The sequence below is a fragment of the Macrosteles quadrilineatus genome, unplaced genomic scaffold (genome assembly GCF_028750875.1).
Source record: "Macrosteles quadrilineatus isolate MER2022 unplaced genomic scaffold, UCM_ALF_1.0 Scaffold_2__2_contigs__length_208266976, whole genome shotgun sequence".
NCBI classification, from domain to species: Eukaryota; Metazoa; Arthropoda; class Insecta; order Hemiptera; family Cicadellidae; genus Macrosteles; species Macrosteles quadrilineatus.
In genome coordinates, this window is record NW_026542595.1 from 196,158,572 (window position 1) to 196,173,140 (window position 14,569).

A 14,569-nucleotide genomic window follows, 5' to 3' on the forward strand; every position below is an offset into this window, starting at 1 on the left:
ATATAATTGGTTAATAACCAACAACAATAGAATAAATTATTGTCTTTTAAATCCTAAGTAGAGAATAAATAAATTACAGACTCCAGAAAGATTTAAATTATAAAGTTGTGATATAAAACTATGTGGCTATTCAATGTTTTATTTAAACCCTGAAACTGTATTGAAGAATGATTCTGACTAAAAAAAAACACATTAGAATAGTTGATTAAACTTTTCATTAGGAGATTTTCAAGAGTTTTTATTTATCTGAATTTTATTAGTTTTATTTTGTTATTTTTTGGCAACTGCACAGTTAACATTCTTTAATAGATAAAACACATATTTGTATTCTGTAATACTTTAAAAGTTCCAGTCTCCATTGTGAGTCCGTGTAAATTTGTTAGGTTTGATCTTGTGACCTTCTTTCTGTCGGCCTCGAAGATAGAGATGTTCTTGTATAAGATCTGACAGAAGAAATTGCATTTATGGAACGCGTGGTCAATTTGTGTAATTTAGGGGGCCCCCCAATAATAATAAGTTACCTAACACAGTAGTAAAAAATGCCCTTATTTTTCAAGTTTTTCTCTGGTACATGAGATTTTTAGAACCACTGTATATAATAGTAAAATTTGGTACCGCTACTCATTCTGTTGTACAGTATCACACTCATAAGTCTTCGAGTTTGTGAGATGAAAACATAAAATGTATCAATTATTTATTTATAACTATTTAGTTTTGTAATTTATGAATTTAAATTAACTGGGAAAATTTTTTTCTCAATATAAAACACAAAGTAAAGATATTCATTAAACTTTTGCACTTTACTGACTGACTAGTTTAACTGAGTAAACCGATAACTTGTTTATGAACTGACCTTGTAAATGTAGAACACCTTTGGAAACAAGTCAATCACTGTAGGTTGAGTTACCTTGTGGTTGTCTGGTGGGGAAACTTGTTTGGAATAATCTGTGGTCAGTTTTGATGACTCACACGAGTAGTTTAAAACTGCTTACATTTAGTACTTGCTTACGTCATTTAAATTATTCCACTTTTTTGTTTTTAATAATAGAAATGAACTTTTATAGATCTACAATCTTTGGACAATAACAAAGCTTTGTAGCTGGGTGGTTTTGGTCCGAAAAGTAATCATCTTTTTGATGGTTTGAAATTGGACCCAGCTGTCGTTAATTATTGGGCTTTTAATTATAAAAATGGTCCCGGTTAAAGGAACATCTAATTTGATCAGTAAAAGCTACATAGGTCATTTCATTCCATACATTCTCCATCCATTGATAGAGTGTATGAGGTTGTGTGAATCAAATGTAAGGAATATGTAGGAAGTTTTGTTTCATTTTGTTAGCCAACTTATTGTACCTTGTTGATTATTTTTGTTCCTAATATGCTATTATAATTGTTTGGATTTTTGACAAATCATGACCTAAGTACTGCTCGATAAAGCAGTATTTTTATTTAATATTACAATATGATAAATCGTATGTATTATTGCAGTGCTACGAACTGTGGGAGTGTGTCTACATTGGTGTCTTGCGAGCTGTTGTCCGACGTACACAACCTGTGCAATGTGCCTGGCGAAGGAGAGGAATTAGCAGCACTGCGTGATTATCTTTTAACTGGTAGAGGTTGGCGATGCCTAGCTGTCTTACAATGCATAGGCCTACAGGTACGGATTTTACATTTTCGCTCTAAAATCTATTGTGTACACAATAATCTTTTTAGCACATGACACATACAAGCTCCAGAATTCAAACGTGTATTACTAGATGGATGTAATGGATCAGAATTAGAAAAATCTAAATTTAATAAACGGGTTGAAAGATGTCAAAATGAATGATCATTAACAAACACCTAATATGCTGATAAAAAAATACATACGGTATAATATGGAGCTTTGTATAGCTTAAGAGACAAAGATGAACAGTTGTGCCTTAACTAGCAATAGTCTACACAATAGTACTAAAACACAAGAACATTACTTGATAACTGGAATATTTAAATGTCATTGACAGCATTTTCACAACCTAGGCTGGTCTTAAAGCTATTTAGAAAAAAATTCCTTCCAACTCAAACTTAAAATTTAAAATGCTGTCAGACTAAGGTAATCCTATTGGGTAACTTTTGTTATTCTTGTGTCAGGATTAACAAAATCGCAACATCAATCTTCAACTCATATAGAAATATCACACAGATAGCTTGTCATCTGTAACACTGTGCAAACCAGATTTATATTTAGACCTTTTCCTCTGTTTGATGAGACAACAAGTTTATTTGTTGATTCATTAGATTGGTTTGAACTGTGCCCACCACACTTGATTAAGATGTAAGATAGTTTTATTTATTACTATTATCTAATCCTACTTGGCACGTACCACAAATCTTTGCAGATGAAAGTCAATAGGCATTATTTGATAGACCTACAAATTTGTAAAATGTATTTCAAAACTGTTCAATTTAAGTATCAGCCAGGATCAATATACTTAATAAATTTACATTTTATTAACTGTTTTACTTATCAATAACTACTTAGTCGAAAATGTCAAAGTCTTTAAGGACTGGTCACAAATTTATTTAAACTACATGTTTCCGTGTGTTTTTTTTCTATCTATAAATTTCTGAGAAGTGTTTGGTGTTATCATGAGTACACCTCATGACCAAAGCTAATATTGATCCAGATTTCCTTGAACTTGTCGCAATGTCAACAAATGATAACCTCTCCCCCTCTATGGAGACACCCAGTGTTTACAGACAAACATCTTGTCAAGTCTCAGTTTTGATTGCTACTTTATTATATTTAAAGAAATGGTTTCTTATGTTTGTCTGTTGAAGTGGTTATAAAGTACCTACCTATAATAAGAAAGGGAGGATGGCACTGTACTAGTAAAAAAGTGATACGGAAAAATCATTAATACTAAAAATTTTCTAAGTTTTAGCATATTGGTAAAAGTAAAACCAAAATAGGATTCAAATCGCATGAACACAACATTTTGAGTTACCATTCTGATAAAGGAATTCAGAAAGAGAAATTAAATTCACAAAATCACAACATTCCCAAGTTTTGACTAACTGTTCTGAGTAATACAGAAGAAATTGGATTTTAACTACACAATTATTTAGTTAATAGAAGTACTGTACTAGTAAAAATAGGAACTAAATGTTAAACTGTGAAATTTCACAGTTTAGAGTTGCAATAGTATAAAATGCAATCTCAGGTCAAGTTGAGGCAAGCTATTAGATCAAAGATTTAGAATGGTCCAATGGCTGGACTGACCCTGCATGTAAACTACATTAGTTATGCCTCACTGAATACATTACTTAACAGTGGAAATTTAGGGAATAATTTGGAAATATAATGGATTCATAACCGGATATTATGGTACTGAATTCTAAGTTATAAGGCAAATCATTGTGTGTTTATCCCATGCCTAAATTGGTCGACTTTAAGTGTTCAATATAACTGCGTGTTTTACAAATCCTAAAACTTCCAAGTGTTGTAAAATGTGTCTGAACTGTTCTGTTCTGAACCGCACTGTTTATTAGGTTACTGTAGTTGTACCAGAGTAAGACACTGTTTCATATTTTTGTTTGTAACATGAATAATTCTAGAGATGGGATCCAATTAAAACTATGATTGTTGGAGCGATTTTCATCACCAAAAGAAAACCTTTTAACCATTAGTCCGCTACACTTTTTAAGAATGTTAACACACTCTGCCTGTTAGATTTTTGTATCACCAAAATATTGTGTGTCCACTATTCGTTAAAACATTTGTTATTATGTGAGTCACCACTACGGACACCATAATTAGCAATTAGCATGTTATATTTTTGTACCATTAGTGCTGAAATTAAATTGTCGGTTCAAAACTTAGAAAAGTTCTTAAGCTTATTGGTAATTTAATACTGGATTCCTCAATAATAAATTCTGGGCTTTGAATAATTTTCCCTCCTAAAAACAGCTTGTCTTGGTCATTAAAAGCTGAATAGGTCACCAAAATATTCTTCTACATCCATCCTCCATTAAATAGGTGTATAGTTTGGTAATCATTTGGGTATAAATTCTTTGATGTTCGTTGTTGCAGGAGGTGTCCTGCAGCCGGGAGCTGACCAGTTTGTTGATCTCCCTGTACACCGTGGGAGGGGAGGATGTGGAGGGGGAAGCTGACCTACACAACCCCTACCTTTCCCTTAGAGTGGGGGGAGGGGAGGATGGGGAGGTTGTGTGTCGTCCGCAACCTCTGCGACGCAAGAGTCGCTCCTTCAGTCATTCCGAGGCGACTCCTCCTCGCAAAAACAGCTTCCGAGTACCAAGAGCTGTGAGTTGTAAACTGTTGAAAGAAGTAGACTTAGTAGACAATCCTATTTTAAAATTGTAGTCAGCCTTAGAATAAAAATTGAACCACCGACAGAGTGTGTGCTATGTATATTCTTGATTTGTGTTGACTATTTTTTCAAAACTAAAGTACGACTCATTGTTACTTGAATGTCACAGATAGGATGTCTAGTTCAGTATCTAAAAGTTTACGCCAACTTAGTTTTAACAGAGATGAACGGGATGTGTTTTGTTCTCAAATTTTACTTGGTTACTAATAATTTTGGAGGTGTTTACATTTTCGATCTGTGATTAGTAAAAGGAATGTTCCACGTTTTAAGATGGTATCTGATCCCATACCCAGTTAGGAAAGAACATAGAAAATGATTAGTTAAAAACCAAGGCAGCTCCGAAGCACAGTGCTAAAAACAACAAATGTACAGAGCAGTCCAATTTTAAAGAGGGAAACAGGAAAAAGATGAAAAAACAATAACAGATTACAATATCAATCAATACTGTCCACTCAACACATGATAATGACCACACTGTTTGAGCATTTGAGCTATAATAGTGAATAGGGAAAATCAGGTGTCACATGATACATTAGTGCTTGGGGTGCAAATGTGCCACAGAAATAATGTGAAAGTTGGCAACAACTAGTTCAATTACCATTCATTACATGAAAATGTCAACAATAATCCTTTAGGCCCGGTTTCCCCAACTCATTTAAACTTAGTTTTAAGTTAAACGGCGATTTAAACGTAGTTTAACTTTGATTTGTGTTTCCCCAAATTTAAACTAGGTATTAATCTAAGTTCAAACTAAACCACCTCTCGACTTGGTTTAACTACTGGGGATAAAATAAACTGAGTTCAAATGAGTAAATTACAACAGTAACATAACCTCAAATCAAAATCAAAAGTAGGTGTTAAAACAATAATAATTGAAGCAACTAAAAATTCATTTGGACGAAAATAGGCTTGGTTTAGGGCTAGCTTATAAGTTAAGTTTTATTTATAATTTATTGTTTTTATTGAGTTTTTTTGTACATTTGATTTTATTTCAAGTTAGGCTACTGTTAATTGCAGTATTTGACCCTTAACTGAAACGGAAGAGTTTAATAGACATTTTCGAAGATGAAGATTATGACACTTTAGTACCTAGAACAAGAGGGTCTACTAAAATAAGGGACAGAATTGACCATTTCAATAAATGGAATGAATCTGAATTTGACAATAACTTGATAACATAACCTTAAACAGTGATGCTATTCTAGCTGCATTCGCACTTTGCTGTTCTACTGAGTTGTAGCGCAGCGTTGTGGTGGTTGTAGGAAACACTAGCCCAAAGCCCACCGAAGATTCCTTACAAATACACATTCAGGATTGCCAACCGCTCGAATTGCCGTTTATCTTAAACGAAGCCAGTAAAATGTTGGAGAAACCGAACACACATTTTAAGCGGAGTTTAAAAATAAACTAGTTTATTATAATGTAGTTTACACCATTTTGGGGAAACCGGGCCTTAACAACATGAATACATTTACATTAAAAACAGTTTATCTTAAACAGAGTACTGATTCAGGTATATTTTGCATGTAATCTTTACTGAAAAATGTTTTGTCTTTAAATCATAATCAAATACCTGAACACATTAACTCAACAACTAAACTGCATAAACCGGCTTTTTAACTGTACATAAACTTTTAAAAGTAAGAATAAATTATTGGGATTTAAATAATTTTAGTGGGTTTAAAGGATACAGAGGACATAAATTTATCTGACCACTCTGTAAGCTAGCAAACATCGTATTTAACAGTAGCTTGTATACTGGACTGCCTACCAAGTTAAACTATGGATTCTGCTTATCTCAAACTGATAACATTACAAATAAGGACCACAAATGCCAAACACTTATGCTGTAATAGAAAAGGGGTTTGCATGGTAAAATTTATTGAGGCCTACTGAACTTGAATAAATAATCACAAGCAAAAAAAAAAAAAAAAAAAAAAAAACTATAGATAGGTGCAATAAAATTATAAAAGCCCCAAAATAATATTGGTTTCCAAATGGGGGTTTGCATTCTGTATTCACCAACTGTTTTTTACATATGAGTGTGTTTTACACCAGGCTGATTAATATGAATCAAGGAGATATGCTTGGTGTTTATTTATATTTAGTTGATCTTTTTAATCTTCTATACTTATAAAAGTCAACTACCCCTCACTGATCCCTATATCTAAAAAACTACAAGCCATAACAACTCAGGGATTGGCAAGGAGGTTCCAATCAACCAATGAGAAGCGTTTTCAAGAAATCCCATCAGGGCTCTGCCCCAGTGGCTTACAAAGTTACCATTCTATCCTTATGTAGAAAAGATTTGTTTACATCTGAACAGATAAATAGTTTTATTAAATTAAGGGAACAGCTGGTTATATTTTATTACATACAATGAAAATATTTACATTATGTTTGTGGCTTGAAATAGTATATTTCATCACTAGGGCCTAAAGTGACTCATTTTGACCCGAGGTCAAGTTTTACGATTGACGCGAAACCGAGGTCGAAAAATGAGTGAGGACACATTTTGCCCATGTAGTGAACTATATTTTTCGTCATATTGCATCATTAATTAACAAACTAAGCTAGAGAACGAAATAATTTTTATGTTAAAAATAATCTCTCAAAACGACTTCCAGCTTGTTTGAAATTCTACTAATGCAAATAAGCAGCTGTATAGTAAGTGATTCAATCATTTTGTCTATAACGATTGTGTACATTATACCATCAATATGTCGAGCGATTGACAATAGTAGGCTTACACCTTACCTAATAAATCAATCGATAAATAATTTCGATTGATAGAATTACCACAATCAAAATTTACAAATTGTTAACAACGGCTGAATTTTATTCCCTAGGGATAAAAAAATACTTTTACTCCCTAGAGAGTAAAAATGCTACTTTATACCCGCATGCATTAAAACGGCTGTTTTTGCTGCAGTATGACAAAAAAGTGTTTTACTGCATAAACCAACAGATTTTTTATAGTTAAACGAATTAAAATTCAAGAAGTGTAGGCCCTACTCAGGTTGAACATTTAACTTTGTAATTTTCGTGAGCAAAGCCTCAACTGATTTGCTAGTAAAACATATGAAAATCAAAAGATATGTTATATTCAGTTTTTATTTCTTCTAAGTTTTAGGTAGAAGTTTATAGACTTGTTTATGACCTTATTTAAACCCTTTTATTAAAATTCTTTCAATGAGCTTCAAGATAATGTAAAAAAATTGCAACTAAAATAATAGGTTTTTATAAACATTTGTAACATTTTTTACCTTAGCATTAAATCATCTAAGAATACCCAAGTTGAAATGTGCAATAGTTAGTTGGTGATACAGTGAATGTAATAATATTGTGTCAACTGTATCTATGACGGACAATCCTATCTCTGTGTCTATATGAGTAACAAAGTCAGAGGAAAAATACTAACTCAAAAGTCCCTTATCTGTAAAAAGCTATTCAGTCTATAGCCGGAGAATTTAAAAGCAGGCATTTAACAAATACATTATTTAATAAATAGTTGTACTGTAAAGCGGGGTGCTTTAATTTAAATTTTGACAGGAAAATAATAGTTCCTGGTTTCATACTTCGTTCAATACTACTCTAGTTCCCATTGGGGTGATTAGCCTGGCCTTACTATTAAAAAAGGTGAAAGAGCATTGATGCTCCCTAGTATAAATTACGTTCTGTGATTGAATATCTGTGGTCCCAGTCATTAACCGCTGTTAAAGTCCATCGCCAGTTGACGGAAGTGAATGGAGCAAAGTATTTTGACTTAGAATGTGTGTGCAAGTGGGGGAATTTACTTAAACGATAACTTAATGGTGTTTTCGATAGTGTTGTCCGACTTGCTCGATCAGTCACGTTTGCCCAAAGTACTAGGAATTTCTCATGATATAAATGAATCGGAGAGATTATCAAACTGGTAGGATGAATGAATGGGAGGGATTATCAAACTAATAGGGAACGTTTCTATAAGACTATCAAAGACTTCGGACTGAAACATACTGATCTGCAAGCAAAGATTTAAAAATCAATCACTGAGATGATGGAAACTGTTAGTTATCCCAATGTAATATTATTTTGTTAGTTTTTTTAATGTCAGGTTAAGTGTCAAAAAGGGCCATGTGGCCCTAACTTCGGAAAAAATAAACGATTTTCATTTCAAATAAACAATTTTCATTTCATACTAAAGAAAAACTGGTGAATATCCGCTTCTGGCCTCGGTACTTAAATGTGTACGGGCTTATACACACTGGGTGAGGTTCATAATGTCCAAATTTCACAAACTCCAACGTCTAAAATATTAAATAAACAGTGCGTTTCATAACCTCCAAATTTCATAAACTCCAAAACTATAACTTTCAAATAATCACCGATTCACAATGTCCAAATTTCACAAACTCCAACGTTTAAATATCAAATAAACAGAGCGGTTCATAACCTCCAAGTTTCATAAGCTCCAACGGTACAGTCTCTGTCAGAAGTCGCTGCAGAGGTTGCCGTGGTTCGGTATGTAGGCGCTACACGTTCTACTGTTGTAGCGGTGTAACACGAAGTATCATTGTTGCTCCGTAATTGCTTTCTTAAGAGTATAAGTATATATTCTTAAGAGTTCCCATAGTCCGATCATGCTGGTTCGCGAGCTCGTTCGAATAAACGTAGGTTTACACGTTTATACCAAATTTCATCAAAATCGGATGATTTTTGCTCGAGTTATCGCGCTAACGGACACACATATAAATATATATATATAACTGATTGTGTTTTTGGTCTCTAGGGACCTCAAAACGAACAAGTAAATCGGTCCCGGGACCAGGTCTTACCATGAGTACTACGGTAATAGCTTATTCCCTATAGGGGAAATTCGCTAAAATGTAAATTTGATTTGCACATTGTGTGCTAACACATATTTGAGTCACACATCTGAGTGTTCTTCAATCATTAAAATGTACGTATAATCAGTAGTTGAGCGCTGGCGAACGGTGCCTGCTATCTGACTGTGGCAACCACTAGAGAGACTTCTGGCCCAGACTGTACCGTTGGAGGTTATGAAATTTGGACATTATGAACCGCTCTGTTTATTTAATATTTAAACGTTGGAGTTTGTGAAACTTGGACATTGTGAAACAGTGATTATTTGAATGTTATAGATTTGGAGCTTATGAAATTTGGAGGTTATGAACCACTCTGTTTATTTAATATTTTAAGCGTTGGAGTTTGTGAAATTTGGAGTTTATGAAACGCTCCCTACACACTCCCCAAGCCACTAATGCACATTTTCTACGTAGAACCATTTTTCTGGACATACATCTGCCAAGCAGCAACAGTAATAACCAGGGATTTTACCCCCTTCCTTGATACTACAAAACGTGATTTATACTTGACGGGAGCGTCAATTTTCTTTCTCAACGACTTTTAATACTATTGGGATGTGAATCAGCTAGAAGGGTAGTGAATGAAGTAAGAAGTCGACGTTTGTCTTAGATTTGTACTACCTTGCGGGCTCAATGGAGACCTTTTATAGATAACCCTTGTATATTAATTAAGTTTGTCAGCGAACAAAATAATTTTTATTTAGAAAACATTTTTTTCTTAATTTTGATTTTAACATATAATTGGTTCAAAACTATGATTTCTCGAACGAGTTAAAAAAAGTCAAAGTTAAAGTAGTAGGCCTATTAAAAAAAAATAAAAATAAAAAATAAAAATTGTTTCACACATGTAACCAACCCAAGGAAAGAGGTCTAATTCTTCCAAGATAAAATCCCCCTTTAAAAATATTAAGTTTAATGTGATGTAAGACTATGGATTTTGTGATGAATTTCTCTATTTGATAAAATAAATTAACACCTGGCTTTACAGTAAATTTATTCTTGATGTAGCATTGATGACACAAATTTACTGAATCTATTTTACTGTAGCATTTTATTAATCATAGATGAAATAATAAATGGAATAGGGCTAAAAAGAGAGAGAGAGTTTTCAAAAGTATTAAGTTTGTTTGATTACTTGTTGGTCTGTTAGGTGACGGCTCCAGAGCTTGGTAAGGATGAGGAGAGTAGTGAGTCAGAAGATGCAGAGTCTAGCGAGGCTCATCAGATCAGATCCGCTCTCAAGATACGTCTCAACCCAATGGACTTTGACTACTTTACCACTGTGGTGAGAAGCGATGACGAACCACCCATGGAGAACATCACCATCAAGCCTGTCCACAACAGGAAGTCATCTACGAAACAAACCCCAGAAGACTTCTGTGATGTTCGAATCCAAGACGTTATGAAGCAAACGATAAACAGTTTTGAGTTTAAAATGCTACTGACAGAACTTCTCAGCGCATTAGTCAAGTCAGAAAACGTCAGTCAGCAAATCAGCAGCAACCACCAATCAGTTTGTCTTCAAACTCTGAATTTTAGTTTGGAAACGCTTTGTTCCCTGCAGTTTGGATCGGATGTGCCGTCAAAAAGAATTTCACAACTGAAATGTTTTCTTTCTAGACTGCTTTTGTCGTCTTTGGATAAGGTTTTGGTTCATCCAGAAATGACTCTTTCCGCTCTTCAAAAAGGAGTACTCCCAGTTATGCTGAGACTTGCAGAAGATATTCTGAGGAAACATTCTGCTGATGTGGTGAAAGAAATTAAAGATACTGATGAAGCTCAGATGACAAATGAGTATATTTTTAGTGTGATCTTTGGTGTAATCACTGCAGTCCATTGTTTGCTGATACAGAACAGTTCAGCCGAGAGACTGGATCAGTTTCTCAATTTGTTTCACCAATTCGGGAACAGTTTGAATGGAAGGTTAATTGATAAAACTGTAACTGTGATATTGAGTTTCTCTCAAGTCAGCCAAAGGAAGTGCACTGAGAGAGCAAAGAAAATTATTCTCCTGGTTGGCCAGCTTATCACCGCTTTGAAAAAGACAAGAACAAAAATCGTTCACGCTCGGCAGTGCAAACGAAGTAGGCACAAACTGTGTCTTTCCAAAGCTCTCATGCATCACCATGATAACATTTTTGGTTGTGTTTACGTAAGATCCGTTTTATCTCCATCGACTCAACAGAATTGTAGTATTGCTTCTCTGTTTATGACTCTTACTAAATTCCTGTCAGACAACGTAGATAGAGATATTGTCATTCGCACCTTGCAGCTGATGACGTCTTGTGGTACATGTTGTTGTTTCCCAGCTTTGTTCCTCCTGAAGAAAATCATCAGGTTACTGTCATGCACTGACCAAAGAATCAGAAACTGTGGGTTGATTTTATTAGAAAGAACATTTTACAAACAGATGGGTGCTTTTGAAGAAAGCACAAATTGTGAACTGTGTGCAAGAGAGTCTTACGTTGAATATTTTGACGAATCTTCAAAATGTTCTTCAAGTGACTTTCAATCCTCCCCAGTTGCTCCTGTTCCTGAAGGCAAGCAGCCGAAATGGAGCTGTTTATCTCTGTTCAAAGATCTCTTGCTGTCTTCTGATTCCAAGCTAACATTCCTAGTCGGCTCCCACCTGTTGAGAATCATTCCTAGTTGTAAACTTGCTGTCAAGCAAGAAATTCTTTTTTCAGTATTTTACCCTGTTTTTCTCAAAGCTCGTGAACGCTTCAGCGAGTATCATTCCGAAATTGACAAATTCCTAATCATCACTTGTCTCTCAGTATTTACAAATCTCTTGAGACGAGCGAGAATCGTAGAGCAATTCATCGACCAGAAAGCGACGGCTCACATAATGGAAATGCTGCAGGATAAAGATGCAATGAAGCTGTGTTGCTCCATTATAGAGATTGTGATAATCACTCAGATCTGGAAATCTGAACAGAAACCATCAGAAAACAACGATGCCAAAGATTCCTTTCTCAAATCGTCAGTAAATGTAACTGAATTTGATTTTCTGCTGGAAGAGATCCGGTGGAGCTCAACGAAATGTCTGTCGATGCACAGGGACGATTTAGAGAAGGAAGCTGACGTGGAAGATGACAGTATTACTTGTTGCGATGATACATTGCGGTTCAGTTCCACTCATTGCTACCAACAATACGGACAACTACTGGTGTCACTTACGTCTCTGTGGAAGACATTGGCCAATCTCAGCCTGTACAGTCCTCAAGTCAGACAATCCATACACGAACGTACAACCACAGTATTGGCACACAGCTTGTTGGTGACAGTTCTACAGAAAATCACCAAGTCTACCTTCATCAAAGGTTAGTACAAGTTTTCTACGTATGGAATTTTTCACTTACTGTTTTAATTTGGACAAGTTGTCCAATGTCCATGTACTCTTGAAAAGCAAAAGTAATAGTTATTCGTGGATGTAATTATTTTAAACAATACAGTATTATTAGACACCTTTTCAGGATTGTCACTTTCATGTCGCCTTTAAACTGTAAGAAAAAATGGACGTTTTAGAGACCCTTTAACAGGGAATTTATGAGATGATTTTACCATATATATTTTAATAAACTTTTCAATTTCAAAATAATCTAATTAGAAAGCATAATACATTTTTCCACATTAACATTGACAATGATGTTTGATTAGTCATAATACTTAAGACTAGTAAGGGATTTTCTCTAAATTACCAAAGATTTTTTTTCAGTTTCAAGATCTATTACAAACAAGGTTAAATTCACAAATCTTACCCTTTCATTTATGTTGACAGAAGAGCCAATGAAAGACAAGGAGACCAGTGTCAGTCAGTTGCACCTGAAGCTGGCCGAGCCTCTGCTGGTCATATGCCTGGTGTGTCCCCCAGCTGCAGACAATCCAGGTTTGTGCTAAATTATGTAAAAAAAAAAAAAAAACACTAATTAGCGGTAAAAATCCAACAAAACACCTTGGAAAGGAATTATTTTGCAAAGCAATAAAGTTCAGAACTAACAACAGAAAATTAGGATCCGCAGACTTATAGGTATCAACTATAAGCACTATTGGGTGTGTTGCTAGCCTAGTGGATGTGTCTCGGATTTTGGTGCGGTAGGGACGGGTTCAATTCCCGGCACATCCGCTAAACATTTAATGGTTTTGGCACGCTTTCCCTTGAAAGTGTTTGACTTTACTTTTTTACAAAAATGACACTGGTGTAAATACGAGCAAATAAAACATCAAATTGGTATTCTGTTTTGGTGTAAGATTTCTTCAGAGAGTAGACAGAAAAAGGAGATGTACTTTGAAGTTCTGTTCCTGAACAAAGTTTTTGTGCTGTGACTTTTTTGTGTATAAGCCTCTTGACTTTCAAGTTCGCAGGCAAGCTTTGTGCATCAGATACGTACAAACAATCTTTTAAAATTGGTTATTCCTCATTTTGTGTAAATTAGGTCTCACTGTCTTCTCCTATTCATAATTTATTTTCTTCCAACATCTTCCATCACTCCTCTATTCTGATTCTCCAAATCCCACTTCATCTCATTAATCCTTCTAGTCCGTCACAGTTTTCTTCCCAATCATCATCAACTCCATTCCCCTATAATTCTCTCCTACTCTTCTCACATCTATCATTCAGTAAATTTAGTCTCTTCTGTTTTATTCATCCTGTTTTGTATTTCATCTGTTTTGTAGTCATCGTGTCCGTCACCGCGGTACTTATGGCCGACCGCGCATTCATTTTTGTAAATAGTTTTTGTCCCTGTTCGTGTTTATATGTTAAATGTACTATGTGTAATGACGAAGACAAGATGTCCCAATATTTTTAAGAGGCAAGAGGCTCGACAATGAAACCTTGATGTTTCGAAATTAGTTGCCATAGACTAATTTTAGGATTGACGACGTAAGGTATGTAACCTATTTATATCGTCTCTTCTGTTTGTTCTAGAAACGTTTATGCCTTGTGAAGTACTGGTGCGGCAGTTACAACCTATGTTAATGGCTGCTGTAGCTAGTGGGTCTGTCACCATTAGACAAGTGTGTGATGTTTTGTACAGAGCCAGTCTTGCTCAACCTAGCTCAAGACTTGTGCTGCCAACTCATAAAATGCCAAAGGTAAACTATTTCTTGCATAGTTGAAAAAAAAAAACCTCCCCAGACAGTAAACAACAGACAAATATATTTGTGGTTTCTAAAAAAATGCAATGGTGTAATAAATACAGTTAGTTCTTGCTTTACTGAGGTAAATTTTTTAGTCGGTCCAAAAATCTTTCATAAAATAGATGGGTTGTTCTAACAGCCAATCCACTAGTTTTTGTTTTAGTTTATTTCCTGTTTCATTCT

General features: G+C 34.8%; 1 protein-coding gene across 3 annotated transcripts in view; it reads left to right on the top strand.

The window, feature by feature from the left end:
* The window catches only part of LOC128984287 (lysosomal-trafficking regulator), an 88,520-nt gene that overhangs the window by 10,076 nt on the left and 63,875 nt on the right, over positions 1–14,569 (top strand). For all 3 annotated transcript variants that reach the window (XM_054403590.1, XM_054403591.1, XM_054403592.1), the window contains exons 3-7: positions 1,489–1,660; positions 4,076–4,309; positions 10,395–12,567; positions 13,026–13,133; positions 14,175–14,341. In XM_054403590.1, the coding sequence (XP_054259565.1) occupies positions 1,489–1,660; positions 4,076–4,309; positions 10,395–12,567; positions 13,026–13,133; positions 14,175–14,341 (2,854 nt within the window). The remainder of the gene's footprint in view (positions 1–1,488; positions 1,661–4,075; positions 4,310–10,394; positions 12,568–13,025; positions 13,134–14,174; positions 14,342–14,569) is intronic.